General features: G+C 51.1%; 2 protein-coding genes across 2 annotated transcripts; both read left to right on the top strand.

Moving 5' to 3' along the window:
* Nucleotides 1-884: 884 nt before the first annotated feature.
* Nucleotides 885-9,053, top strand: DLL3 (delta like canonical Notch ligand 3). The gene is made up of 9 exons (XM_037047488.1): nucleotides 885-1,049; nucleotides 1,179-1,460; nucleotides 2,296-2,353; nucleotides 3,683-3,925; nucleotides 4,890-5,107; nucleotides 6,017-6,239; nucleotides 7,580-8,171; nucleotides 8,424-8,508; nucleotides 8,848-9,053. The coding sequence occupies exons 1-9, from the start codon at nucleotides 981-983 to the stop codon at nucleotides 8,851-8,853; spliced, it is 1,776 nt and encodes a 591-aa protein (XP_036903383.1). The 5' UTR covers nucleotides 885-980; the 3' UTR covers nucleotides 8,854-9,053.
* A 7,676-nt stretch (nucleotides 9,054-16,729) lies between these two features.
* On the top strand, nucleotides 16,730-19,857 carry SELENOV (selenoprotein V). The gene is made up of 5 exons (XM_037047534.1): nucleotides 16,730-17,595; nucleotides 19,280-19,304; nucleotides 19,431-19,484; nucleotides 19,594-19,668; nucleotides 19,765-19,857. The coding sequence occupies exons 1-5, from the start codon at nucleotides 16,730-16,732 to the stop codon at nucleotides 19,840-19,842; spliced, it is 1,098 nt and encodes a 365-aa protein (XP_036903429.1). The 3' UTR covers nucleotides 19,843-19,857.
* Nucleotides 19,858-27,384: the final 7,527 nt, after the last annotated feature.

The following is a 27,384-nucleotide window of genomic DNA, read 5'->3' as shown; positions in this document are numbered from 1 at the left end:
TCTGGAGGGCCCCTGGAGTTCCCTTCCACCCCCTCCATTCACCCTGGAGTGAGGGAGCGGGCCCTTGATATGTGAAGATGGAGTTTCCTGCCCATTTGCCCCTCACACCTTCTGGAGGCCAAATGGGTTGCCCAGCTGCAGCTCTAAGGGGGAGGGGCGCCGCCGCCCGGCAGATGGCGGCATTTACATACAGCTGGGAGACCCCCTCCGAGACTCCAGACCGGAGCTCCTTGCCTTGACGTCTGGTGCATCCGTGACTCGGGTCTGGGAGTATGGCTTTGTCTAGGGGAAGGGAGACATTCACAGGTCCACAAAGAACCCGAATCTTCATTGTATTCACACGTGGCTACACCCATGGGCCTGCCACACTCAGTCTTTCACAACGTTGCACAGACCTTCCCTCACCCCCTCCACACGTCCACCTAAGAGCCACCTGTACAGACCACAAAGTCACGGGTCTGTAACTGCACCCAGCGGTCCAGCATCTCCCATATACTTTTATACATGAGCGGAGAAGCAGCCACAGGCAACCAATCTCAGTCACATAAACATGAGGTCACATACGCCTCCACTCTTAGGTACGGGTGGGCGTGTGGTATACAATCTTAGAATTACAGCCTCACAAACAGGCCTAACCATGTAAAGTGTGGGACATACGTGCAGTCGTAATCTCACCTAGACACTATCAAAGTCATGAACACCCTCCAATAGCTCTTGTTCACGCCACGCACACAGAATCTTACATACAACCCCCTAACCCCACCCCATCCTTAGCCACGTATAGTTGTGCGCACAACCACACACAAGATCATACATGCTCACTATATTGCCTGTACCTACGACCCAAACACGGTTTCTTCAACCTCCTCCCCTAGGGTTCCCCCAAGTCCCGCGGCTGCCTGAAGGGGCGGAGCCGCCCTCTCAGATATAAGGCTCGGGAGCAAGCAGCTGCGGCTCCTCAGATCTCCGAAAGGAAGGCCATGGTCTGCCCTTGGATGCCCCAACTGCTGTCCCGGACGGCGATCCTGGCGCTCTTTTTCCTTCCCCAGGTCAGAGCAGAGTAGAAAGGAATGGATGGGAGGGGGTGTGAGCTGGAGGTCTTGGAAAGCGCCCCCCCCCCCCAGGATGGAACTCCTGGGTATGCGCGGTCGCCTCACCCTTTGCTCCTTCTGCTCCAGGCACGGCTGGCCGGTGTTTTTGAGCTTCAGATTCACTCTTTCCGGCCGGGACCAGACCCGGGGGGCCCCAGGTCTCCCTGCAGCACCAGGCCCCCCTGTCGCCTCTTCTTCAAGGTCTGCTTGAAACCAGGGGTCTCTGAGGAGGCCGCGGAATCTCCGTGCGCCCTGGGCGCGGCGCTGAGTGCGCGTGGACCAGTTTACACGGAGCAGTCCCGGGCTCCAGCGCTTGACCTGCCACTGCCCGACGGCCTCATGCGCGTACCCTTCCAGGAAGCCTGGCCGGTGAGACCCGGCTCCGGGGCACCGTCGTGATGGAGTCCTTACCTAAACCTTGACCCCTTTCTGCCCTCCAACTTCCAAGTTCCCAACCCTGTTCCCCTAATTTGAAATTCCGAGACCAATAACTACCACCTGGAATCCCCCTTTCTGAGACCCACAAACCCTACTTACTGTGGACCCCAAAATTTCTGACTCCACTTGCCCACTAGTTATCTGAAATGTTATCCCAGCCCCGCATGCTTGGGACCCCAAATTCCTGGAACCTCCCAACTCACCCTCTGAAAATTCATAAATTCACAGAACTTTACCTCTATTCCTTGGGGATCTTAACTACTGGGATTCTTATCTTTATCTCCAAGTCTCCTTGTACCTGGGGATCCTCCCACACCCTGTCTTGGGGACCCACAATCTCCTCTCACCTTATCCCTTCTCAGATCTTCCGATTGGAGCCTGTATTCATGACTCACCTCAAAAATCCTATCTGACATCCCATAACCCCAAAAGCACAGAATTGAACAGACCTGTATTTGAATTCTAGACCCTTGTTCTTTTGGGCAGGTGATGTCCTTTTCTAGCTTCAATTTCCTCATCTGTAAAACGGGGTCATCATGGTATTTCACAAGGGTCCCTTTGGAGGAATTCAGCCAGGTTGAGTGTAGTCCTTCCCATTTACAAAGCACTAGATAAAGAAGGCCAAACTTGCCATTCCTTCCCTGGGCCAGCCCCTCTGGAAATTCCCTTGCCTGCCTGGTGCTTGGAGTGGTCACCCCTAAACTCTGGCCGCCATTGAGTACTCACCCTGACCACTGTTTTTCATTCTTTCCTCTCACCCTTCCAGGGCACCTTCTCTCTCGTCATTGAAACCTGGAGAGAGCAGCTAGGAGAGCAAATTGGAGGTGAGTGTCTTTAGTCTCAGGACGACTGTGTAGACCGAGTGCGGGAGCCGGGAGTTGGGGTCTGATGTGAGGTCCAGGAGAGTGACATGGGGCTGTGTGTTGGGTGGGTTTTGAGACGCATGATGTCATCACAGCTCCTGGAGAGCGATGCTGGGTGCTGACAGCTTCGGGGCTCTTGGCACGTTGATATCTGAGTGTCCTGGCACTGGATGTGGGAGTCCGTGGTCCCAATGCCAGGTAAAGTGGAGGAAGCTCTTACTGCCTTACAGTTGAAGCCACCAGGACAGGACAGAGCACCTCACAGCAACAGTCCTGCGCTGTCACCATTTGATTTTGACAACCAGGGGTACAATATGAGTTACTTCTGGTTCTTATACGTGGAGCTGTATCACCGTATCCACGTAGAGGTCCCAGGGAGCCTGGCTGGGATGTTGCAGTTTTATCAACATATTGAGCAAAGGTTTCAGGGAGAGATGTGGGATGATCTTTTTTCAATTTATTTTACTTATTCTTAGAGAGGGGAAGGGAGGGAGAGAGGGAGGGAGAGAAACATCAATGTGTGGTTGTCTCTCAAAGGCCCCTACTGGGCATCAGGCCTGCAACACAGGAATGTGCCCTGACTGGGAATCAAACTGGTGACCTTTTGGTGCACAGGCCAGCACCCAATCCACTGAGCCACATTAGCCAGGGCGGATATGGGGAAATTTTATCCTTCATTTGAGGAGACTTTGGTGTCACGTAAGGCCCACAGTGGGGGTTCTGTCATCATTTGGATAGAGAAAGCTGTGGCACAGGGTTGGGGTGAGACAGCCTTGGTAGGGGGAAACTACTTTCCTGGTATCCCAAGATCTCAAGCAACAAAGGTAATTTATGATTTAGTAATCGGGGTCTCTGTCACCATTTTGACTTAGAAAGATCCCTGGGTACAATTTGGGGGTATTATGACATCACTTCAAAAAGACCCATTACTGTCTCTTGACCATATAAAAGGTATTAAATGTCACAGGGTGTTAGAAGTCTCATCACTAATAAACGAAGATTGTGGGGCAAAACATTGGGGCATTTTGGCTTCTAAGGAACAACTGTGATCATCGTGATGGTCACTAGGTACTAGATGGGATCGCACCATCGAAGGTCCCAGGATGCAATAGGGGAGTTGACTGCCCAGCTAAGAGGAAACTGCCGTTGTCTGAGCTGAAAAGGGATGTTTTGGCTTCGCAAAGAGGGACGGGGAAGAGTGCGAGTGGGCATGCTCGGCTCTGTCCGGAGACTGAGCGTGGCTGGGATCCTGCCCAGCTCATCCCAGTCGTCTCTCCCTTCTCCCAGCAGGGCCCGCCTGGAGCCTGTTGGCGCGCGTGGCCGGCCGGCGCCGCCTGGCGGCCGGGGGCCCCTGGGCTCGGGACGTGCAGCGCGCAGGCGCCTGGGAGCTGCGCTTCTCTTACCGAGCGCGCTGCGAGCCGCCAGCGGTCGGGGCCACGTGTGCAAGCCTCTGCGGCTCCCGCAGCGTCTCCTCGCCGTGCGGCCCAGGACTGCGCCCCTGCACACCCATCGAGGATGAGTGCGAGGCACAGCGTGAGTCCTGAGTAGCCCCAACCCATTCCCAGCCCTTCTTTAGCTCCACTCAGCATCTCTGAGCCCATTTTGCAACCTGGTTATCCTCTTCGGGGAACTGGGGACTGGAGAACCTTCCCCAGGTACCCCAGACACCCCACTCCAGGAAACTAGGGCATGCCGTTGACTGCTGCCTATGTACCCCCAGGCTCTGCTCTCGTTTCATTCATGAGCCTTGGCTCCCTCCCACGGACCCACTACTGGTACACTGAGGCTAGACTTTTCTCCAGCCTTCCCCGGGCACTCTTGTTGCCCCAACTAGAAACCCCCTCTCCCCTTTCCAGATACTAGGACCCCCAAAGCTCTTCTAATTCTGGAGCCCTCTCTACACCCACCCAGGTGCTATGGAAATCCCTCTGATCCCCCTCCCCCCTCCAAAAAAAAAAAAGATCCTTCATCCTACCTGCAAATGCAAACCAGACCTTGTTGCTTTCTAATGCTTGGGATCCCCGACCTCCATCCAGGGTACCCTCAGACTGCTCCCTAAGTTTCTGAGCCCTCCAAGGCTCCTGGGACTCCAGGCTTATCCAGAATCTCCCAGGCCTGCCCTAATCCAAGGTTCTCTTGTCTCCCCTGAGAGGCCAGGGACCCCTCCCCAATTTACAGGTGCCCTTCCCTCATTCTCCCTTCTCTAAGCTCAGACCTGCGAGTCCCTGCTCCATTCTTGATCTGGGACCAGTGGCCTGGGTTCAGTGCCTCACTCACTACTTCACCTTCTGGCTGGGCGAGTCATCCCACCTCTCTGGGCCTCCGTTTTGCTGTCTGTTAACTGGGCTTTGCAATACCATCCAGCCCAGAGGGTTGTCTGTCGTAAGGAAGAAACAAGTCGGGGCATAGAACGTGCTCGGAAAGGCCTCTGATTTCTGTCCTCCCGCCTCTGCCCTCATTGACATTCCTCTCCCCTCTGCCTCTTTGTCCGCCCCAGCGGCCTGTCGAGCTGGTTGCAGCCTGGAGCACGGCTTCTGTGAGCAGCCTGACGAATGCCGATGCCTGGAGGGCTGGACTGGGCCCCTCTGCACAGTCCCAGTCTCTGCCAGCACCTGTCTGAGTTCCAGGGGCCCATCCTCCGCTGCCGCTGGGTGCCTCGTCCCTGGTCCTGGGCCCTGTGATGGGAACCCGTGTGCCAACGGGGGGAGCTGTACTGTTAGTACCACGCCCTCCCACCTCATCCTGACCAGTATTTTACCCTGGGAGCTCCCACCACCCCCTGCTGGGGCTCCATGAGATGACAGTGGGGGGTGTGTGCTGGGGATAGCTGTCAGGGGTGGGCTTCCAGGAGGCGTCCAACCTGCATGGAGGATGAGGTTCTAGGAGTGGGATTGGGGAGAGCAGGCCCGGTGGGTGGCACCTAAGGGTGTGGTGTGGGACTGATGCGTCCTGTGGGTCCACAAACTGTCCTTCCTGTGGGACAGAGAACAACTCTGGACTGAAGGTAGGTGGCATGGGGATTTGGGACTGGGGCCCATCAGAGAGGGCTTCCTGGAGATGCGCCCGGTGCTGGGGCTTCTGAAGTCTGAACTGGCTGAGGGGAGGGGCCTGGCGAGGATGGACCAGGAGGGTGGCCTGGGCTAAGCAAAGGTGTGGCTGTTGGACTGAGCCTGGTGCACACTGGGATAATGCAGAGTCCAGAGTAGGTGCCCTGGACACTGCCAGCATGGGACAGGGAGACACACTCAGGGTTCAAGTTAGGGGTAGGGCCTGCTAAGGGGGGGATCCAGGGAAGGCTCCACAGAGAGGGGAGCTCAGAGCTAGGAGTTCAGAGTAGGATTGGCTGTGCAGTCAGAACTGGGGAGGGCAGACTAAGCAGGCAGCGACCGGTAGGCAAGGCAGTAGAGGTGGGAATTGGGCCTCCAGAGCCTCCTCCCTGTGAAGTTGGATGGGCAGAAAGGCCGAGTGGAGGGAGGGCTTGTCTTGGGAGGACTTTCCAGGTGAGGCGCCCCATGCCGGGAGGTGGGGTGCGACGAGGAGCAGCTCCCATAGTCAAGACTAAGGACAGGGGAGGGATTTTGCTCCGAGGAAAACTCAATCTGAAGTCCTCTTGCCCTTGCCCAGGAGACACCCGGGTCCTTCGAATGTGCCTGTCCCCGTGGGTTTTACGGGTTGCAGTGTGAGGTGAGCGGGGTGACATGTGCGGATGGACCTTGTTTCAATGGCGGCTTGTGTGTGGGAGGTGTGGACCCCAACTCTGCTTACATCTGCCACTGCCCGCCCGGGTTCCAAGGCTCCAACTGTGAGAAGAGGGTGGACCGGTGCAGCCTGCAGCCGTGCCGGAATGGTGAGGTGGGGAGACCAGAGGGTCGGGGGTGGGGGTGGGGATCCCTGCGTGGTCAGTGGGCAAGAGCAGGGCTTGGTTCAGACAGTCCTGGGGGGAAGTCCTGGCTTGGCCTCCTTTGGCCCTGTGGCCTGGGGAAGTGCTCCTCCTCCCAGCCCCAGTTTATTCTTTTGTCAAATGGGTGAGGTGATACTCCTAACTCACAAATGTCCACAGAGCATCTACTGTGCACCAGACTTTGTTGTAGGCTCTGAGGATACAGCAGGGGATGAACCCAAAACCCCTGCCCTAATAGAACTGATAGGGCAGTTAGAGAGTAAACAAGATAAGTAAGTAAATTATGTGGGAGGTTAGATGGGGATAAAACCTAAGACAAATAAAGCCAGAAGCAAGTGGAAGGGCAGGTTGATATTTTAGCTGGACCGGTCAGGGAAGACCTTGCTGAAGGTAGTGAGGGAGGAAGCAGTGGGGGGATCTGGGGGGGGAAGGTCATGCTGCAGGCAGAGGGATCAGGAAGTTGTAAGGAGCCTGAGGTAGGAACATGCGTGGCATGTTGAGGATCACAGGGAAGCCTATGGGGTTGGGGTAGTGAGTGAGGGGAGGAGGGGAGAATGGGAGAGATGAGGTCAGGGAGGTGACCAGGATAGCTCTTTTGGGACTTCGTGGGCTGTAGGGTGAGTTTTGGTTTTACCCCAAGAAAGACAGAGCCATAGGAGGTATCTAAGTGGTGAAGAGACCTGATTTCAACTAGGTGTTAAAAGTTTAGACATGATGTAAAGGGCCTGGTGCATTCTCTGAATTCTCACCGAAACATTCCCTGAATATGCATTCTGGGCTGAGTGGTACTAGGGACACAACACTGACCGGGACAGCTCTGGTTCCTGCCTTCATTGGGGCTACCAGCCCAGAGAGGAAGACAGTCTTCCTCAGCTAGAGTCCGGGGTAGTCAGGGTTGTGACAGGGGAGTGGCGGAGGAGTCCCCGGGGGCTTCCTGGAGGAGGGGGAAGCATCTGAGTGGAGACCTGAAGATTGACTTTGGAGGGGGAGAAAAGAAGGAAGCGACAAAGGAGAAGGCATGGGCCAGGTAGTTCAGACCCACCGTTCTGAAATCGTTAATTATTTAAGTGCGGTTGAAGTCTAGAGGAAAAGAGCCAACGAGGTGAGGCTGAGTTAATCCAAGACTTCACAGCAGGCAAGAAGCTCCAGGCACACTCCCAGAGGCTGGCCCTCGAGTTAGATGGACTCAGAGGGATGGGAACGGGAGAAAAGGGGTTTGCAGAACCGGGGAACTAGCCTGGGCGGGTTGTGGGGACCGCCTGCCCCTGATGCTGCTACCCCCACAGGTGGGCTCTGCCTGGACCTAGGCCACGCCCTGCGCTGCAGCTGCCGTGCTGGCTTCGCTGGGCCGCGCTGCGAGCACGACTTGGACGACTGTGCGGGCCGCGCCTGTGCCAACGGCGGCACGTGCCTGGAGGGCGCTGGCTCGCGCCGCTGCTCCTGCGCGCTGGGCTTCGGCGGCCGTGACTGCCGCGAACGCGCCGATCCTTGTGCCGCTCGGCCCTGCGCCCACGGTGGCCGCTGCTACGCCCACTTCTCTGGCCTTGTATGCGCCTGCGCTCCCGGCTACATGGGCGCGCGCTGCGAGTTTGCGGTTCACTCCGACGACAACGACGACAGCGCAGGTGCATTGCCCGCGGCGCCACCCGGCCTACGGCAGAGTGACCCACAGCGCTTCCTTTTGCCACCAGCTTTGGGGCTGCTGGTGGCCGCAGGCTTGGCCGGCACAGTGCTTTTGCTGGTTCACGTGCGACGCGGTGGCTCTGGCCGACATACCGGGTCTCGCCTGCTACCGGGGACTCCGGAGCCATTCGTCCATGCACTCCCGGATGCCCTCAACAACAGGAGGACGCAGGAGGGTTCCGGGGATGGGCCGAGGTGAGGGGCTGGGCCACAGAGGCATGCCTTGCTCCTTTGGGCAGATTGCTGTCAATCTCCATTGTGCTATAGGCCCAATTCCTTGATGGGCCTCCCTGATCGTCCCTTCCCGTTATCCCTGAGCCACCCCCCTTCTGATGGGGTCGTTCCACAGTTCCCCTGGTTGGCTTTGGGTTCCCCTCCGTGGTTGGTGAGGAAAACGAGATCTGAAAATTTAAAAGAGCCTGGGTCCTATTCTTTTTTTTCTCGCAGCCCGTCTGTAGATTGGAACCACCCCGAAGATGGAGACTCTCCTGAGATTTACGTCATATCAGCTCCTTCAGCCTACACTCGGGAGGTAGCCACCCACCTCCAACCTCCACCCCCCCTGCAAACGTCGCGCGCGCTGGGCGGAGGCGGCCCCTGCTTGGCCTGCAGCCTTCCTTTCCTGTGTATCTGTGAAGTCTGGAGGATAGGGGCTTCGGAAGGTCCGAAACCCACTTTTCGGCCCTGACTCAATTTAATTCTATCAGTAGCCCCCTTGCTGCCCTTTTGAGCTGCTTGCTACCTTCTCTTTGGAAGACCAGTGGCCCAGCCCGAGCCTGGAGCGACCGCCATGGGTCTGCCCTCCCTGGGGAGAGGGGGAGGGGGAGGAGGGGCAGCGCTTTCTAATGCCTCCTCCTCATTTCCTTTCCAGGCCTGACCTGTTCCTTCTCCGTCAGCACCTGGAGACGGAGCCTGGATAGTTTGTGTTTCCTTGACGGTGCCCATCCAGTCTTGGCCTCAGGCACTTTGGAGTTCAAGCCGGAAGGGGTGGCTGGGAGAATTTTACCGTTGGAAGTACATAATGATTATGTCATATCTTTTTTTTCTCCCCATGTCCAGAGACGTCTGTAAAGACTCTTATTTTGATCAGTTTTGGCTCATCACACTGTGTGCTTTGTATCTGGTGTTGGGGCTGCTCCACATGGTTTTCACTCTGGGGCTGAGGCTAAGAGCAGCCTGTCTGGCACGTTTCTGGGCAGCATGGGAAAGGGAATAGGGAACCATGTGCTGAGGCTCTTAACACTTCTGCTCACATTTGATTGGCTGAAGCAAGCCACATGGCTGAGTCTCGTGTCTATGGGCCCCTAAGTCAATCCCCTGTGAGGGAGGGACAGTGAACATTTTGAATGGAACAGAGTCTGCCACAGTTACATACCCAGGGGAGAAACTGCTTGATTTTAGGGCCTAGCTCCCAATTTCACCAAATATTGACAAACTGCTCCCTCAGGCCACACTCCCACCCTGATGTACAAGAATTCCTGGGGAGGCCGCCTTTTCTCTGTGCACACCTTTGTTCTCTGTGAAAAAATTTCCCATGTATACATCTTATTGTTTTGGAAAACCTCAGGAAGGTCCCCCATGACATCACCAGATGACGACTTTGTCTTTCTCACTGGCAGCGCAGACAATAGGAGGCTGATTCCTGCTGTTGTCCCAAAGGGAGGTGCACTAGGATCTGCTCAGATCAAAAACGTTGGATGTTGGCAATTTGATACAGTTCAACGGACTATCAATTTACAGGAAATGTTACGTAACACATTGGGGATGAGCAAAACCCAGACCGGGGGTTCTATGGGATGCATGATTGGCTTCTACAAGAAATAATTAGCCTTTCACTTCCCACCTCCTAGAATGCCTGCACTCACCGTGACAGACAAAAACAAGTGTTGGCAAGGATGTGGACAAATGGGGACTGTCACACCCTGCTGGCAGAATGTAAAACGGTGAAGCTCCTTTGGAAAACAGTTTGGCAGTTCAAAACAAAAACAAACACATAGAGCCCTGGGTGGTGTGGCTTAGTGGATTGAGTGCCAGCCTATGAACCAAAGAGTTACCAGTTGGATTCCCAATCAGGGCACAGGCCTGGGTTGCAGGCCAGGTCCCCAGTAGGGGGCGTGTGGGAGGCAACCACAGATTGATGTTTCCCTCTTTCTCCCTCCCTTCCCCTCTCTCTAAATATAAATACATAAAATCTTTTAAAAAGTTAAACATAGATACTATATGACCCAACACATCTACTTTCAGGTATCTACCCAAGAGAAAAAGATGTATGTATAAAAACTTGCATGCAAATGTTCACAGAGGCATTATTCAGCCAAAACGTGAACACAACCCAAGTGTCCCTCAATTGGTGAGTGGCTACACAGAATACAGTCTATCCCTTCAGTGGGATCTCATTTAGCTGTAAAAAGGTGTGAAGTTTGGGGCATGCCACCATATGAATAAACCATAAAAACCTGCTCAAATGAGCCCTGGCTGGTGTAGCTCAGTGGATTGAGCGTGTGCCTGTGGACCAAAGGTTCGCGGTTCAAGTCTTAGTCAGGGCACATGCCTGGTTGCATGTTCCCAGCAGGGGATGCACAAGAGGCAACCATACATTGATGTTTCTCTCCCTTTCTCCCCTTCCCCTCTAAAGATAAGGAAATAAAAATCTGATTTCCGGCCAAGATGGAGGCGTAGATGGGAACACTGTGCCCCCTCCCACAACTAAATTTAAAGACAGGGAAGTTTTAGAAACAAAAACACAGCCAAAACAGTGAAAATTGAACTGTACGGAAGTCCGACAACAACAAACCACTCAGCCAGACCCGTAAGGGGCTGAGTCAGCGGCGGAGCAGGGTCAGGCTGGAAAGATCGTTTGGTCTGACCGACCCAAGAGCAGAGGTGGAGGCGGTTGGTGGATCCCAGGCATGGGGTGGCAACGGGTGGACCCAGTGAGGGCGCAGGGCGGCTGGCGGACTGTGGTCACACATTCACGTGCAGATAAACCAAGTGAAGGAGCGAACAGTGAGACAGACCCTGTAGGCTAGGGCCCCAGCGATGGGGAATTAGAGCCTGAAAGCACCAACTGGAAAGACTTTCTCAGGGTTGAGGGGCTGGGAGAGGCTCCCAAGCTCGCAGAGAGTTCATTGGAGAGACCCACAGGGTCCTGGAGAGTACACGGGCCCACACACTTGGGAACCAGCACCAGAGGGGCCCAATTTGCTTGTGGGAAGCTGCAGAGGGGACAGAAATCTGAGAGAGCAGAGTGGAGCAAAGAGCCATTTTTTTCCCTCTCTTGACCCCCACCCCCACATACAGCATCACAACCCAGTGACTGGGTCACCTGGCCCTGGTGAACACCTAAGGCTCCGACCCTCAATACATAACAAGTGCAAACAGACCAAACATTATGACTCAAGAATAGCTCAAAGCCCCAGAGCCTATAATTCTAAGTGACCAAGAAATAGCCAACCTTTCAGATGCACAGTTCAAAATACTGGTGATCAGGATGCTCACAGAATTGGTTGATTTTAGCCACAAATTAGAGGAATATATGAAGGGTAAACTGATTGAAATGAAGAGAAATGCACAGGAAACCAATAGTGATGGAAGGGGAACTGGGACGCAAATCAAGAGAATGGACTGGAAGGAAGAGAGAAACAACCAAACAGAAAAGAAGAAACAAGAATTCAAAAAAAATGAGGAGAGCCTTAGGAACCTTCAGGACATCTTTAAACGTTCCAACATCCGAATTATAGGGGTACCAGAAGGGGAAGAGGAACAGCAACAAGTGAAAAAGTTACTTGAACAAATAATAAAGGAGAACTTTCCTAGTCTGGCAAAGGAAATACATTTCCAGGAAATCCAGGACTCAGAGGGTCCCAAAGAAGTTGGACCCAAGAAGGAACACACCAAGGCACATCATAATTACATTAGCCAAGATTAAAATGAAGGAGAGAATTCTAGAAGCAGAAAGAGATAAGGGGACAGTCACCTACAAAGGAGCTCCCATCAGACTGTCAGCAGATTTCTCAAGAGAGACCTCACAGGCAAGAAGGAGCTGGAAAGAAGTATTCCAAATCATGAAATCCAAAGACCTACAGCCAAGATTGCTTTATCCAGCAAAACTTTCATTTAGAATGGAAGGACAGATAAAGTGCTTCTCAGATAAGGTCAAGTTCAAGGAGTTCATCATCGCCAAGCCCTTATTATATGAAATGTTAAAGAGACTTATCTAAGAAAAAGAAGATGAAAAATATGAACAGTGAAAGGACAGCAAACTCACAGTTATTAACAACCACACCTAAAACAAAAGCAAACTAAGAGGACAGTTAGATCAGGAGCGGAAACATAGAAATGGAGATCACATGGAGGGTTAGCAACAGGGGAGTGGGAGGAGGAGAAGGGGGGAGAAGGTACAGAAAATAAGTAGCATAGATGGTAGGTAGAAAATAGACAGGGGGGAGGGCAAGAATAGTATGGAAAATACAGAATCTAAAGAACTTGTGACACATGGACATGAACAAAAGGGGGGGGAATGGTGGGGGAGGGGTGTGCAGAGTGGAGGGGAATGAAGGGGGGAATAGGACAACTGTAATGGCATAATCAATAAAATATATTTTAAAAATAAAAAATAAATAAAAATCTTAAAAAATACAAAAAAATCCCTGCTCAAATGAAAGATGCTGGTCACATATGATTCCATTTATCCTAAATGTGCAGAAGTAACTCTATAGGGACCGAAGGGAGATTAGTGGTTGTGTGGGTCTGGGGGAGGGACTGGAGATTAACCGTGAGTGGGCAGGAGGGATCTGACGGGGATGAAGAGAATGTTCTAAAAGTGATCCTGGAGGGGGTGCACAACTTGGCCAATTTACTAAAAATCTTTGAGCTGTACACTTAAAACAGGTGAATTTTATGGTCCGTAAATGATACTTCAGGAAAGTTGTTTTATAAAAAAGCAAATAATTATCAAGGGAGGAAAAGGAATGAAGGGTAAACCTATAAAAGAAACTGAAGAGATATAAAAGAAGCAATGATGTGATTACCACAAAAGTCAGTATACTGTCTTATTTACTATTTGTATTAGAGAAAGGAAGGGAGGAGAGAGATAAGCATTGATTTGTCATTCCACACATTTATGCATTCATTGTTTCCTTCTTGCATGTGCCCTGACCGGGGAACAAACCTGCAACCTTGGTGCATTGGGACAATGCTCTAACCACTTAGCTACCTGGCCAGGGCTCCAACATAATATTGATATGGTAGGGGAACTCTGGAAATTGTTTGGGAGAGGGTATGCAGAGCGATTACGAGAAGCTATTGTCTTCACATGTGGTGGTTGCAGGTCTATTTGCATGATAATATCACCATATTTTGTCATATAAGTTGTATTTTAAAATATATTTTATTGGTTATGCTTTTATATTTGTCCCAATTTTTCCCTTTTTCCCTTCTCCACCAGTGTCTGCATTCTCTCCAGTGGTACCCCACCCCTTAGTGCATGTCCATGTGTCATGCATGGAAGTTATTTGGCTTCTCCATTTCATATACTGTTCTTAACATCCCCCTGTCTGTTTTGTGCCTACCAATTTATATTTAATCACTGCACCTTTTCCCCCATTTCCCCCTACCCCCTCCCAACTGATAATCTTCCAAGATATCTATATGTATAATTATTTCTGTCCACTTGTTTGCTTAAATTGTTTTGTTTTTTAGGTTGAATTGGTGATAGTTGTGAATTTATTGCCATTTTAACGTTCATAGTTTTGATCTTCTTTTTCTTGTATAATTCCCTTTAACATTTCATATAAAAATGGCTTTGTGATGATGAACTCCTTTAGTTTTGCTGTTTCTGGGAAGTGCTTTATCATTCAATTCTGAATGATAGCTTTACTAGATAGAGTAATCTAGGTTGTAGATCTTTGCATCACTTTAAATACTTCTTGCTGGTACCTTCTCACCTGCAAAGTTTTTTTTGAGTAATCAGCTGACAGTCTTATGGGAACTCCTTTGTAGTAACTATCTGCTTTTCTACTGCTGCTTTTATATTCTCTCATTATATTTAACCTTTGGCATTTTAGTTATGATGTTTCTTGGTGTGGTCCTCCTAGGGTTTATCTTGTTTGGGACTCCCTGTGCTTCCTGGATTTGTATCTCTATTTCCTTTGCCAAGTCAGGAAAGTTTTCTTTCATTATTTTTTCAAATAGTATTCAGTTTCTTGCTTTCTCTTCTCCTTCTGGCACTCTGAAGATTCTGATGTGGGTACGTTTGAAGATGTTACAGAGGCTCCTTAGCCTACCTATCCTTTTTTTAAAAAATTCTTTTTTCTTCTTGCTGTTCTGACTGAATGATTTTTTTCTTCCTTATGTTTCAAATCATTGATTTGATTCTTAGCTTCCTCCACTCCACTATTGGTTCCCTGTAGATTTTTCTTTATTTCACTTACTGTAAACTTCATTTCTGCCTGGGTCTTTTTTTATGCTGTTGAAGTACTTACTGAGTTCCCTGAGCATCCTGATAACCAGTGCTTTGAACTCTGCATCTGATAGGTTGCTTATCTCCATTTCTTTAGTCCTTTTTCTAAAATTCTGGTCTTTCACTTGGACCATATTTCTTTGTATCCTCAATTTGGCAGCCTCCCTGTGTTTGTTTCTGTGTATTAGGTAGAGCTGTTTTGACTCCCTGTCTTAGTAGTATGGCCTCTTGTAGAAAAGCACACCTGTAAGTTATTGTATGGGGTGGAGCCTTAGGTAATCACCAGGGTGGGGTGGCTCTGTGTGTGGGGAGAGCTCAGTGAGGGGACAGTGCCACTGCCTGGCCTCTGGATTTTTGTCCAGGTGGAAGCTGTCTCCTGGCACTCACTCTGTTGCCAGTCACTTTACTTTCTCTCTCTATGCCACTGATGCCCTTACAGCTGTTGCCCTGCTGCTGAATCCCAGAGGGAGTGAGTCTGTGTGAGTCCTAAGTCCACTGCAGGCCATTTAAGAGGAGTTTCCCGAGCATGCTATAGTTTCTTCTGGTGCCCCAACCCCCAGTGGTTTTTACAGCCAGAAGTTATGGGAATTTATCTTCCTGGTGCTGCAACCCTGAGCTGGATGGTCTGGTCTGGGGCTGGGATCCCTCATTCCCGAGGCATCCGCCCCAATTTTTATCGACCACATGTGGGTAAGGGAGCACCCATTCCATGTCTCCATGCCTCTCTGACATCCAGAGTGGGATGGGGTAGAGACTTGCTTAGCATCACACAGAAGATTGGGTGTCTTTCTTGGTCCAAGGTTTAACCCAGGAAGGGCTCAAGGACTGGGAAGCACAGTGGTGGGTCAGGACTCTTCTCTTTGAAACCTGCCATGAATCTGAATAAGGTGTGCTGTACTTTGAAATATGGGACCAGTCTCAGCGTCCTGGCTTTACATCCTGTGGTACAGAAGATATCATTACTTATTTATATGTGAAAGTTACACAGGAATTTTCTGTGCTATTTTCCCCATTTCTTTATTTTTAAAAAAGATTTTATTTCTTTATTCGTTTTAGAGAAGGGAAGAGAGGGAGAAAGAGGAGAGAGAAACATCAATGTGTGGTTGCCTCTCACACGCCCCCGGTTCCAGGGATCCAGCCTGCAACCCAGGCATGTGCCCTGGACTGGGAATGGAACTGGGGACCGCTTGGTTCCCAGGCCAGCACTCAATCCGCCAAGCCACAGCAGCCAGGGCTATTTTTCCCACTCCTTAACATTTTTAAAAAAAATCTTCACCTGCACATATTTTTTTTAAATTCCTTCTAGAGAGAGAGAGAAACATAGGTACAGGAAGGAAGGGTTGTACTTGCCCTGATAGGGGATTGAACCCATAACCTGGGTGTGTACCATGACCGGGAATCAAAACCTTTTGGTCTAAGGGAGGATGCTCCAGTCAACTGAACCACACCAGCCAGGGCATTTCCCACTTCTTCTAAGTGTTAAGTTAAAGTAGTTTAAAATAAAAAGTGAACTATTTATTGCGCACCTACTGTGTGCTAGGCTTTATTCTAGGAGCTGGGGATTCGGCCGAGAACAAGATAAAATCCCTCCCGGAAGTCGCTCACAGGGTGGTAAGAGGTCTTCCTCAGCGCCGGGGCTCCGGAGGCCTGCGTCCGCTTGAATCCTGGCTCTGCCCCTGGGCATGTGTGTAGCACTTAGCATTACATAAATGTAAACCCTCTTGTGGTTATTATTATTTTTCTCCAGGTTTCTCAGTCGTCCCCTCCTCTAGGGGCCCTCTCTGCCCCAAACTGGTCTGGCGCCCCACCCTGGGATCCCACGGGTCCTGGTGCTTCCGCACCTCTGACCCCTCTCTGCCGTGCCTCCGCCGCCTCAGTCCTGACCGCAGTAGGTCATTGTTTAGTGAGGGTATGTCTCCCCCACTGGACGGGCAGCCTGACCCCTGGGCTGGGGCTTTCCTGATCGCTGCTCTGTCTGCAGAATCACCCAGCACGGGACCGTGACAGACACGCAATACACAGATACCGAACACATGCGGGAACTCTGGGGTAATCTGTGCGTTCCTTACCGTGGTGGTGGGGGTTAAGGAGATGGGAATCGCCAGGCGAAAAAGTGGAGGTCCGGCCACATCCCGCCCCGGGGCCACAGAACCTGCGCGGCCAGTGGAACCCGGTGTAACAGTGCCCCCTTGTGGCCCCGTCCGGCTGTAGAACCCCGGCGCGGCCAGGCGCTCTGCGGGCGGAGGGAGGGAGGCTGAGCTCCCTGCGCGGTTTCCCCGGGACCGCAGGCCCCATGAACAACCAGGCGCGGGCCTCAGCCCCCCTTCCGGCCCGGACCTCCTCCGCTTCGGTCCGGGCTCCGTCACCGGCCCGGCCCTCGATCCCGGTCCGGTCCTTGACACCGGCCAGGCCCTCGATCCGGGTCCGGTCCGTGACACCGGCCAGGCCCTCGATCCGGGTCCGGTCCGTGACACCGGCCAGGCCCTCGATCCCGGTCCGGTCCGTGACACCAGTCTGGCCCTCGATCCCGGTCCGGTCCCCGATCCCCACCCCAGTCCGGTCCCCGACCCCGACCCGGGTCCGGCCCCCGATCCCGGTCCGGCCCCCGACTCCGACCCCGGTCCTGGTCCGGCCCCCGACCCCAGTCCCGGTCGGGACCCCGATTCCACTCCAGGCGGTGCCTCGGGGCAGAACCCCGTCCGTGCTCCCGACCTTAACACCAATCTCGTCTGCGATCCTGGTCCCGGTCTTGGTCCCGCCCGCGGGCTCGGACCCGGAGCCCTCCCGGAGCTCCGCCCTGCCTCTGGGTCCGCCCCCAGAACCCGCTCCCGAGCCCGTTTCGCGGCCCGGTAAGGCTCTCGCGCCGACGCCGGGGCTGAGGTACGTCCCAGTGGCCGGCAGCGGATCCGGAACCGCACAAGAGCCCCTTCCTGCGCTCCCTCCAGCGGCCACTGATTTACTGGGGCCCACCCTCGGGTCCACCGCGGGGGCAGACCCGGTGGCCACGGCGTTGACAGATTCCACGGCTGGACCTGTCTCCACGCCCATCCTGGGGGCCATCCCCTTGGCCACTTCCTTACCTATTTCTGCCAACACGTTTGCCTCCACCAGCCAGTACTTTCAAGTGGACAACAAGATCCCAATTAAAGTGATCTACTGGTGAGGGGCCATCCCCACGCACACGTGCCTTGATCCCCATGGGGAAAAGGCAGGAAGGGCAGGTGCTGGGGCTTTGAGGGTTTGCAGGTAGGGTGAGGGGAGAAAGTCCCGATTGCCAGGTGGGAAACTTGGCTCCCCTATCACCTCCTGGGGGCTCCAGGTTCCAATTCCTACTCTGTTGCCAGAAATGAGTCCTAGCTCTAAGCTTCATTCTTCTTCTTCTTTTTTTAAAGATTTTATTTATTTATCCTTAGAGGAGAAGGGAAGGAGAGAAGGAGAGAAATATCAATGTATGGTTGCCTCTTGTGAGTCCCCTGCTGGGAACTGGCCTGCAACTCAGGCATGTGCCCCGACTGGGAATCAAACCGCGATCCTGTGGTTCGCAGGCCCGTGCTCAATCCACTGAGCTACACCAGTCAGGGCCCAACCTTTATTCTTGACTCAAATTCCTACCTCCCTCTCTTCCTCCCTTCATTACAGAGTGGTCAGCCTTCCATGGGCCAGGCCTGAACTGGGGGGTGAAGTGCTGAGCAAAGCCACCAGCTTTCCCCCTCAGGGGAAGCAAGACAAGGCAGACCCAAAGACAGAGTGCCCTGAAGGACGACATGGGGCGGGGAACTTCACATTGGGTGGTTAAGGACAGTCTTTCTTAGGAGGTGGCACTTGAGATGGGCCTTCACAGTGATGAGGAGTCTGCTAAGTGAAGGCTGGCTCAGACTTGGAATGTCTCTTTGTGTCAAGGACTACAGTGACAGAAATGGCCTTCCTTGACCTCCCTGAGATGCAGGACTGAATGTCCCTGAAGGAGGGACATTCCCTCAATCCCCACGCCTCTGTCCTGCTCTACAAGGTTTTCTGCCCCTATGTCTCCCACTTTTCCTCTCTCCTGTCTCTGCCCAGGGCTGTCTGTGCCTCCAGTTCATCTCTTCTCCTTTTCCCACATTGTGTGTGTGTGTCTCTCCTCCCTACTTGTCTCCTCATCTGCCCGTCTCTCTGCCCATCTCCTCCTTTCTCTCTCTTTCTATGACTCCATGGATTCATTATTTCGTTCATTCAACAACAACTATTTATTAAGCACCTCCCATGTGCCAGATCTACAAGGGACACAGCAGTGAATAAGACAGAGATTGTTGTCCTTGTGGTTCTGACATTTTGGCGTGGAATACGTATGACACATAGTACACCATCTAGCATCTTAGAAGGTGATCAGTGCTATGAACAAAGGGCATCTTGGGAGGGATCGCAGTTTTAACTGGGGTGGTCAGGAAGCCATCACTGAGAAAGCAACATATGAGCAGAGACCTGAAGGAGGGGAGAGGAGGAGCCATGCAGATACCAGAGAAACGGCACTCTGCAGAGGGAAGAGCCAGCCCGAAGGCTCTGAGCAAGGCATGCCTGAGTGCTGAGAGCAAGGCTAGGAGGCCCCTGTGGCGGGAGTGGAGCCGGCCCAGGGGCAGAGTGGGAAGGGCTGGGGCAGAGTGGGAGGAGACCCTGTGGGGGCTTGTGGATCCTGGGAAGGGCTGTGGTTTTCTGCCCAGAGTAAGATGGTGCTATGGAAGGCTTCTGAGCAGGGCAAGGATGTGATCTGACTCAGGTGCTCACAGGGTCCCTCTGGGCTCGGGGAGATACTAATGCAGTGTCTTCTGTCTCTCTCTGCCTCCCTCCTTTTGTCCTTGGTCTCCAGTGGCCTCTGAAGCTATAACCTCCGGGTGAGTAGTTTTGGTTTTGGAGGTGGGAAGAGCGTGGGATATGAAATCTGGGAGTTTCTGTTTCTACTCCCTGCAAGGTTTGTGACCCTGTGACCCTGTGATCACATGATTCCCCCCCACCCCCAGTACATTCTACTGAGAAAGAGTCTGGAGCAGCAGTTCCCAAATTGTCTACTCTTTGTGAGTGTGATGGTGGCTGGGGGAGTGGGGTAGTCAGGGGTCCGAGAGCCCCCAAGGAGCTTGGAGGAGAACTCTTAGCTTTCCTCCTCCCCCAATATTCCCTCCCCAGGAGCAGGACATAACTACACAGGCTACCGGGGAGTTTGAAGTGTTTGTGGATGGAAAATTGGTTCATTCAAAGAAGGTGATTCTGAGTGAGGGTCCCAGATAGGGCAGGAGGGTGGTGCTGGGTTCCTGGATCAAGCCACACACGTCTGTGCTCTTTCCTCTCTGTGTCCAGAAAGGTGATGGCTTTGTGGATGAGGCCGGGCTGAAGAAAATTGTGAACATTATCAGTGAAGAGATCAAGAAAATGTAGCGGGCCTCTGGTGAGCTGGAGGTGAGGAGGGAGGGGCACAGGCTGGCCTGTTGGGGAGGGGACGGGCAGGGGGCTGGATGGAGATGTCCAGCCCCAATCCTAGCTCAGCCAGTCCTTAGTGCTATCATCAGGACGAGCCATCCACACCCTTTTTGAGCCTCGGTTTTTTATCTGTAAAATGGGGGTGTTGAGATGATTCTGTGAGGTGCCTCATATAAGCAACTAAATAGTGCAGAGCTTAGAGTAAGGTTCAGGGTATGTCAGCTATAAATTTATTTTCAAAATAGCTTTAGATTTATTTGCTTGCTTATTTATTTATTTATTTATTTATTCATTCATTCATTTATATCTTTGTCTTTTCCCCTTCCCACTTCTCATCCCCACCCCCCAGCTAAATTCTAGATTTATTTTTTAAGCTTTTAGTTGTAAAGCTGAGCTATCCGATAACAGCACGTGGCTTTTCAATTTAAAATTAAGTTAATTATGTTAGTTAAAATGAAATACATTAAAAATTCAGATTTACAATCATACCAGACACATTTCAAGTGCTCCGTAGCCACACGTGGCCACAGGATTGGGCAGCACAGGCGCAGGGCGGAGCCGTCGAGGCCGAAGTGCTCTCGCTGACGTCATTGTCGGATGGCGTCGAAGCACATGCGCAGCAGGGTGTTTGCCACGGGTACTCAATTTTGAAGCCACTTAGTTTATACATATTTGCAAGCTGCTACTGATTTTTAAATTTTTATTTTATTTTTAAGCTGCTGTAAATTTAATACTTCATCTGTGGTGTATCTGTTTTTACATTTGTTTTCAGTTTTATTGAGGTGTGATATATAAGGAACAGTACATGAATTTTGACTTGTGAATTCCCCTGTGAAACGATCTCCAAAATGAAGATGATGAACATATCCTTCACCCCCAAAGTTTCCTCAGAACTTCTGTAATTTCTCCCAGCCTCTATCCTACCCCAGGACATGACTGATCTGCTTTCTGTCACCATACATTAGTTTGCTTTTTCTAGAATTTTATATAAATGGGGGCTATAATTTTTAAAAACTTTTTTGGTGGAAACACTTAGATATACACACTGGTTAAGAAACTAGCATAATAAACTCCATGAACCCATTACCCAGGTCAACTATCACCATCTTTCTCTTATCTCATTTCATCATTTCACCTATTCCACCCCCCCTTTTTTTTTATTGCAGGTAGTATTTGAAAATATATTCCAGACCTCATGTTATTTCATCTCCTGCAGAAGGTTCCTATTGGCCTGGTTTAGGTCATGTGTCCGTCCCTGAACCAATCACTGAGGCCCAAGGGAATGTAGTGCCCTCATTGGCCAGTCTTGAGTCATATGCCCATTCTTGGAGCTGGGGGTGGAGTTGGTCCCACTGAACCTCCTGGGAAGGGATAACGTGGGTGGGATGTTGGGTGGGCAAGGGCAATAATACTCCATGTTACAGATCTGGGGGGTAGTGCTGTCATTTACTGGCTGTGTGACTGGGGGCAAACACCTTAACCCCCCTGTACCTGGGTTTCTTCCTCTGTAAAGTAAAAACTGTTTATGATAGCTTTTACCTCAATGGGTTTCATTTTATTTGCTAAGGATGGACAATGTGCTGGAGGCTGTTCTGGGCTCTGGGGATGATACAGCAGTGAACAGAACAGATACAAACCGCTGCCTCATGGGGCTGACATTGTATGGGGGTGAGGCAGACAAGGAACAAGACGCCGGCAGATGAAAGTGTTTAAGAAGGAGATGAGTGGTGAGAGGAAAAATACAGCAGGGGAGGGGCGTGGGGAGTGCTGGGAGGTTTTTCACCTCTAAATTGAGCGGTCAGGGAGACTTGGGAAGTGCGAAGGTGATACTTACACACTTGAAAGAAGGTGTAAGTATTGGGAAGGTGATACTTACACCTTCGTTGGGAAGGTGATACTTACACACCTGAAAGAAGGAATCGAAGCAGGTGGGTACACAGTATTCCAGGCAGAGGGAGCAGCACATGCGGAGACCCTGTGATAGGTGTGTCTGAAAAACGGCAAGGACACACAAGGGGGCGCTGTAATCCACCGAAAGTGTAGAATGGTGCCTGACACAAAGTAAGCCTGAAATAGACGCTAATATTTTTTATTCTCACCCGAGGGCATTTTTTCCCATTGCTTTTAGAGAAAGAGAAAGGAAGAGGGGAGGTGAGAGAAACATCGACGTGGGAGAGAAGCACCCATCAGTTGCCTCCCATAGGAGCCTGGCCTGGGGATGGAACCCACAACCTAGGTATGTGCCCCGACAGGGAACTGAACCTGCAACCATTTGGTTACAGGACAACACTCCAACCAACTGAGCCACACTGGCCAGGGCAACGCTAGTATTTTATGGAGTTGTCATCATTATTGTTATTAATATTTTTTCTCCCTTCTCTTTCCATCTCAGGAGCCTCAGCAGGATGACAAGAAGGGCTGAAATGTTGCCGTCAGGGTCAGGTCCTTTTTTGACGGTGGCTGGGGCTGGGGCCATGTTGGGTCGGATGAAGGAGAAAATACAGACAGAGTCTGGCTCCTTAGTTCTGGTCTTACTGTGTCTGCGTCCCTGCGCTTGGTCATGAGGTCTGTGAAAGTGGCCTATCTCAGTGCTCCCAGCATCTCCCAGGGCTGCACCGTGGGGGAGGGGAGGCAGGGTGAACACAGGGCCGATGTGGCCCCCTGACAGGGTTTCTGCAGGAACGCAGGCCACCAGGAGCCCCTTTCCCTCACTGTCCCTGAAGACAACCCTGCCCTGCCCTTTGTGAGTTCATGAACTCCTACCCACACCCATGCTTCACAGCCCAATTTTCTTGTTCTTTTTTTAAGATTGTTTTATTTTTTTATTATTATTTTTTTAAAGATTTTATTTATTTATCTTTAGAGGGGAAGGGGAGAGAGGGAGAGAAATATCAATGTATGGTTGCCTCTGGTGTGTCCCCTGCTGGGAACTGGCCCGCAACCCAGGCATGTGCCCTGACTGGGAATCGAACCGTGATCGTGTGGTTCACAGGCCCGTGCTCAATCCACTGAGCTACACCAGCCAGGGCAAAATTTAACTTCAGTCTTTCTTTCCACCACCTCAGCTCATTCAGGCTGGACAATTGGGACTCTTAAAGGGGGCTGAGATGACTTCTCTGAAGCGCCTCTAGCTTGGCTACCACCCCCGTATGCTTTGCCCCCTCACCGCCCATTGTCTGGGGATTCTACAAGAAGGGAGTTTTGAGATTCCCCGGAAGGTCACTGTGTGACCCACAATTGGGCTTATCTACAATCTTTGGGAACAGGTTGGGGAGGGGGCAGGTGGGAAGGGACTCAGAGAGGGCCAGGTCTCCTTTCTCCTCCTCATTCAGATGCCAGGCCAGACAGGAGGACACAGAACACAGATGCAGCTTCCAAGCTGCTCACCCCACCCAAATAAGGAGTTCAGAGATGTGGAGGCACAAACACACATGCAAATCGGTGGGCTCACAGAGACACACGTCCTCATACCGGGCCCTGTCGCAACATGCACAGTGAGACATGTAAACACTCTCAGACACAGATGCCCATCCACCCATCCATCCATCCGTCCATCCATTCACTCATTCCATCCACTCAGCACCTTCTGTGAGCCATGCACTGTTAAGCTATGCATAATAAACTCCATGAACCCATTACCCAGGTCAACTATCACCATCTTTCTCTTGTCTCATTTCATCATTTCACCTATTTTCTCCCCCCCCCCTTTTTTGGGGGGGAACAGTTGAGGACATCACTGGACAAAAATCCCCACCCTGTGGAACTCACATCTCATGGGGGAATCAACGAACAACATACATAAGTGGCTGAAATTGAATGTAGAAAGTGCTTGGATTGAGCACGAGCCTGCGAACCAGACGATCGCGGTTCGATTCCCAGTCAGGGCACATGCCTGGGTTCCCTGCAGGCCAACTCCCAGCAGGGGACCCACAAAAGGCAACCATACATTGATGTTTCTCTCCTTCTCTTTCCCCTCTAAAGATAAATAAAATCTTTTAAAAAAAGAAAGTGCTGAGTTCTATGGGCAAGTGAGGGGATGAGAGAGGCGTCCCCAAGCCCTGGTGCACATGCAGTTTTGTGGGGCCATCAGAGTGTGACATTCTAACAAGCGAGGGAATGAGTCAAGCCCTTAATAGTTCTGTGAAAACAAGAACTCGGGCAGGCGTGTGGGTTTGTATGTTTCCCTGACACACTGTGGCAGAGGAGAAAACACTGTGAGCCTCGCTGACGTGGACAGACAAAAATGCTGCACATGGGTGTTGACTGGGAATGGAGAGGTGTCCACACCACCATCATCACCAGCACAACTGAGCCTCAGCCTGGCAACCGAGTGGGACCACACATTCCTTCTGGAGGGCGTTTTCCTGGGACTTGGCACTAGTGTTGTCTGAGGTTGTGGGAATCTGAAGATAGAGTCCTCCATCAAACAATACTTGCTGGGGAGGATTTTATCTTCACAGGGAGTGCAGGATACTCAAAGAGTTATGACTGGTCACGTGTCTCGTTTTACTGAGAGAGCGAGACCGATGTGCTTGTGGACATTCTCGTTTGAACTGAGGGCTCAGCAGAGCAGGTTCTCTGAAACGGCTGAATGACCAGACCCACATCTGCCAGCCTTGGTCAAGGTTGAAGACTTCCATTGTTGAAACTATACAGGCAGCCCTGGCTGGCGTAGCTCAGTGGATTGAGCACGGGCCTGCAAACCAGACGATCGTGGTTCGATTCCCAGCCAGGGCACATGCCTGGGTTGCAGGCCAGTTCCTTGCAGGCCAACTCCCAGCAGGGGATGCACAAAAGGCAACCATACATTGATGTTTCTCTCCCTCTCTCCTCTAAAGATATATAAATAAATAAAATCTTTAAAAAAAGAAACTATACGGGCTTTGGATAATCTTTTTTTTGTGGATAATTTTTTATCTTTACCTGGCAATATGTTTATTGATTTTAGAAAGAGAGGATGGGTGAGTAAGAGAGAGAGAGAAGAGAGAAACATCTATTGGTTGCCTCCTGCACATGCCCTGACTGGTGATTGAACTTGCAGCCGAGGTATGTGCCCTGACCGAGGGTCAAACCTGAAACCTTTTGTGTGCAGGGTGATGCTCCCACCAACAGAGCTATCTGGCCAGGGCTGGGTAGTTTTTGAGAAGGCACTTCTCTGAGGTAGATGTGCCGTGTACATATATACAGGGGAAGAGAAAGCCCTCTCCTGTTAGTGTTTCTTGGGAGAATCCTGACTAATATAGCAAACAAGCCTCAGTGTAGTTTTTCCCATCTATCAATGGACATACCCACATTCTTTACCTCGTGGCATTGTGAGAACTCATTCAGATACCACATATAAATCACCAAGATTTGTGCCTGGCTCACCATAAACTCTTAAGAGATGGCAGTGATGGCATTGTCTTTTGTGGTGGTCGGTTTTCAAATGGCGTCCAATGGGTCACAGCTCTCAGGACTCCCTCCTGCAGGTCATGCCCTTCCCTTGAATCAGGCTGAGCCTATGGAACCAACACAATGAGGCAGAGAGGCACTCGCTCTGCGCCTGAGCCTTAAAAAGAGCTGGAAGCTTTTCACCTTTGCGCTTTGGGGAGCCTGAGTCCATCCTAAAGGAGATCTGGCTACACGGTTGGAGACACCCTGTGGAGAGGCAGTGGCCTTGGAAAGACGCAAAGAAGAGGCTCCGCCTTCCAGTCCACCCCCACCAAGATGGCAGACATGTGAATGAGTGGCCCTGGGTGTCCCAGCCCAGCTGAGCTTCCAGCCGCCATTGTGTGGAGCAGAACTGCTCGGCTGAGCCCTATCAACCTTCAGGACAGTGCATGACAATAAAATGGTTGTCATTTAAAGTCACCAGGTTTGAGAGTTGTTTGTTACACTGCAATAGATGACTGAAACATGACTGTTAGCAGATAGAGACTCGTTTTTGTCAAATTCTTTTAAAAAATATTTTATTTCTATTTAGAAAGAGGGAAAGGGAGGGAGAAAGAAAGGGAGAGAAACAGTGATGTGTGAGAAGACACATCGACTGGTTGTCTCTCGCACGCCCCCTACTGGGAACCTGGCCGGAAACCCAGGCATGTGCCCTGACCAGGGATCAAACCAGTAACCCTTTGGTTTGCAGGCTGGTGCTGAATCTCCTGAGCCACTCCAGCCAGGGCAGAATTCTTTGTTTTTAATTCTCACCTGAGGACAACTTTACTGATTTTAGAAGGAAAAGGAGGGAGAGGGAGAAACATCAATGTAAGAGAGAAACATCGATTGGTTGCCTCCTGTCCACACTTCAATGGGTGACTGAACCTGCAGCCTAGGCATGTGACCTCACCAGGAACCGAACCTGTGACCTTCTGGTTTACAGGACGATATCCAAACCAACTGAGCCACACTGGCCAGGGTGCTATCAGAATTCTTTTTTTTTTCTAAAAAAGATTATATTTATTTAGTTTTAGAGAGAAGATAAAGGAGAAAGAGAGGGAGAGAGAGACATCACTGTGAGAGAAACATCAGTTACCTCAACAGGGGACTGAATGTGTGACCCAGGCATGTGCCCTGACTAGGAATCGAACCAGCAACTTTCTGCTTTTCAGGTGATGCCCAACCAACTGGTCAGGGCGAGGCCAGTATTAGTTTGAAAGAAACATCACAGTGTTGTAACTAATTTGGCTAGCCTTTGTCTCTGGTTCCCAGGAGGTAACTTGCAAATCTTTGGAATTTCCAGGGACAGGGGTGTGTCTGTTATGCATGGTGGGCACCTTGGATCACACCTAATAGTTTTCTTATTCATTTATTAATTTATGTATTTATTTATCATTGTTACCAGGACATTTTATTAAATATACATAGTCAAGAAACAAGCATATATTAATACAAATTATGCTCTGTTAATAAATGTCTATAAAACTAAGTAAATGTGCCCTCTCTGGCATGGCTCAGTGGATTGAGCACTGGCCTGCAAACTGAAAGGTCACCGGTTCGATTCCCAGTCAGGGCACATGCCTGGGTTGCTGGCCAGGTCCTCAGTTGAGGGAGGTAACTGCTCGATATATCTCTCACACATCAATATTTCTCTCCCTCTCTTCCAAATTAAATAAATAAAACATTTAGAAAAGTAAAAGCATTGTACTAAGTGCTTTTTCGCAATCGCCATGCCTGTAAGGAATTTGCAGGCACAGCGTGCCTGGTAGTTTTAGTGGGTTGAGGCTTTGAGGAGCCCTGTGGTATCAGTCTGACTGCAGGGCTCGGCGAACTTCCCTGGTTGACGACACTGCGTATTTTTATGCGTGGTTGAGGCAGGACAGTGATGCGTCCTTGAAGATGACGGGAGTGTCCTATTTGGGGCTCCCCCAGACCATGCTCTACGCGTCTTTCCCCTCAGCTGCCCAGGATTTGTATTCTTTGCTGTAATGAAACTGTATTCGTAACTATAGTGCTTTCCTGAGTTCTGTGAATCCTTGTAGCAGATTATTGAACCCGAGGCGGTGGTGGGAATTCTGGAACTTGTAG

This window comes from Sturnira hondurensis, unplaced genomic scaffold (genome assembly GCF_014824575.4).
Source record: "Sturnira hondurensis isolate 20B ecotype Veracruz unplaced genomic scaffold, ASM1482457v3 Scaffold0005791, whole genome shotgun sequence".
NCBI classification, from domain to species: domain Eukaryota; kingdom Metazoa; phylum Chordata; class Mammalia; order Chiroptera; family Phyllostomidae; genus Sturnira; species Sturnira hondurensis.
This window is presented reverse-complemented; position numbering and strand designations above follow the sequence as displayed.

What these genes read in the sequence shown, in the direction of transcription:
- DLL3 (XM_037047488.1), top strand. Translation starts at nt 981, where the DNA reads ATGGTCTGCCCTTGGATGCCCCAACTGCTGTCCCGGACGGCGATCCTG. An exon ending in GCTAGGAGAGCAAATTGGAG is followed by an intron (nt 2,354 to 3,682) that starts GTGAGTGTCTTT and finishes TTCTCCCAGCAG; the next exon opens with GGCCCGCCTGGAGCCTGTTG. An exon ending in GGATGAGTGCGAGGCACAGC is followed by an intron (nt 3,926 to 4,889) that starts GTGAGTCCTGAG and finishes TGTCCGCCCCAG; the next exon opens with CGGCCTGTCGAGCTGGTTGC.